The sequence below is a fragment of the Lipotes vexillifer genome, unplaced genomic scaffold (assembly GCF_000442215.2).
Source record: "Lipotes vexillifer unplaced genomic scaffold, Lipotes_vexillifer_v1.1 scaffold759, whole genome shotgun sequence".
NCBI classification, from domain to species: Eukaryota; Metazoa; Chordata; class Mammalia; order Artiodactyla; family Lipotidae; genus Lipotes; species Lipotes vexillifer.
The window spans coordinates 896,417-898,390 of NW_006790410.1; the positions used below are offsets into that span (position 1 = coordinate 896,417).

The following is a 1,974-nucleotide window of genomic DNA, read 5'->3' on the forward strand; positions in this document are numbered from 1 at the left end:
GGGGGGGGGGGGTCAGTCCCCGTTCCTTCCGAGTGTCTCACCAAGTGCCTTAGAACAGGCGTCCCTGTCTCCGGAGTGAGAGCCGCGAGTTCTGTCCCCTGGTGTCTAGACCTGCCACCCCTCTCCCCGGCCCGGCGGGCATCGTCTCTTCCTCTTGTCTGTCACAGCTTGTCGAGCCTCTGACGCCCAGCGGAGAAGCTCCCAACCAAGCTCTCTTGAGGATCTTAAAGGAGACGGAATTAAAAAAGGTCAAGGTGCTGGGCTCCGGAGCATTCGGCACGGTGTACAAGGTGAGCCCCCCGAGGGTCCCGGGCGCCTTCCACTGTGGTCTTTATCGTGGTCACATGCTCTTTGTGTCACTGAGGGTTTAGGAAATGCCATTGTTTTTCTCAAGTTGTCTAGAGGAAATCTTTTATAATCACAGTGACAAGTAACTGGTGTGGTGAGATCTGTACTCAGGCACAGACATTTTCAGGAGGACAGTGTGAGCTTTCCGAGGGGTGGGTGGCACAAGTCAGTCTGAGAGAGGGTTGCCTCTCACGGCACAGCAGCATCTGAATAAAGCCCAGCTCAGAACAGCTTCCTCTTCATTTCTTTTTCCTACATCCCCATTGCATAGTCTGATTTCAGTTAGGCCTAGACCCAGAATCTCGGAATTCTGGGCAAAATGACTCACGCTGACTGTGTAACTGGCACGAGCTTAGGGGTTTTGTCTAACTACTCTGATTTCTGGAACATGATAGCTAAAGAGCTGCTGAGCTGTCGTGACTCCCAGCACCGGTGTCCTTGGGTGCAGAGCTGTGCTCGAGCCCCTCGCCCTTTGGGGTGGGGTCACTAATGATGCCCAGCCAGCCTAGGAGCCGCATGTTACGTGTATGATGATTGCCAGCCAATGTCTTCCCCTCTCTTTGTCACAGGGACTGTGGATCCCAGAAGGCGAGAAGGTTAAAATTCCTGTGGCTATCAAGGAATTAAGAGAAGCCACATCTCCAAAAGCCAACAAGGAAATTCTTGATGTGAGTTTCTGCTTTATTCTCTAGCTATCTGCAGGCCTGGAAGCCAGAAGCCACCTTTTCTCGTGGTTGGCAGCACATTGCTCTGTTTTAGACTCTGTCATCACCGCATTCTAAATGGTCACTTTTCCTGGCTTTTTTCCTTCTGGCTATAGTTGGCTTTTTTCCTTCTGGCTATAGTTGGTATAATTCTCTCTCATAGAGAAGACTCACTCTTCCATTTCTCTTATCGGCCCCCAAAAGTATGGAAGCCTGCGGTCCCTGGGCATCCACCAGGGGCCGTCCCCGTGCTAGTGGCTTTACGCCTGCCGTCTCAGTGACTGCCCCTGGCGGGCCTGTGCTGTTCAAGGTGTTGTGCTCGCCAAGCTTTCAGTGAAGAAACGGAGGCATGAAGCAGCCTGATGTTCAGGGTCACGTGGCTGGGGTAGGTTTCCGGCACGTGGTTACTTCTGACTCTGAAACGCATGTTCGTTTTCTTCCACCAGCTAGCTCATCTTTGAAATGGCTTTGCAAAGGTGCCTAGGATTAACACTATGATGCTCTATGAACTCTATAATCTGTTGCTCCCCTTCTATACTTTTTCTCAAAGTAATTTAAATGTTATTTCCAGCATCTGCTGATTGCTACTTTATGGACTCTTTGAAATACTCCACAAGATTATCGTTACATGTTTTTACTTGCGATTCTCTTGAACTTTTTCCACCTTCCCTGGACCCTCACTAGCCAATGAGGGGGCTGCACAGTCTTAGAAAGAGGCTGGATGCAGGAGGGGGCAGCCTGGAGCTGGGCAGAACCCTCTGCAGGAAAAAGCTCAGGAAGCTCCGGTGGACACACCCTTGGAGACCTGGGCTAACAGCGCTGGCCTCCGCTTGCCGTGGTGGATGTGGGTTTCTCTTGCTCTCGTCCCAAAGCAGAGCCAGTGAAAGAGGAGCTGGAGGGGCTCAGCGGTGAATTAGGGAAA

At 51.6% G+C, this 1,974-nt stretch overlaps 1 protein-coding gene across 2 annotated transcripts in view; it reads left to right on the forward strand.

Annotated features, from left to right (window-relative positions):
- EGFR (epidermal growth factor receptor) overlaps positions 1–1,974 on the forward strand; it is a 191,024-nt gene that overhangs the window by 164,510 nt on the left and 24,540 nt on the right. For both annotated transcript variants that reach the window (XM_007463679.1, XM_007463680.1), the window contains 2 exons: positions 168–290; positions 918–1,016. In XM_007463679.1, coding sequence (XP_007463741.1) covers positions 168–290; positions 918–1,016 — 222 coding nt within the window. The remainder of the gene's footprint in view (positions 1–167; positions 291–917; positions 1,017–1,974) is intronic.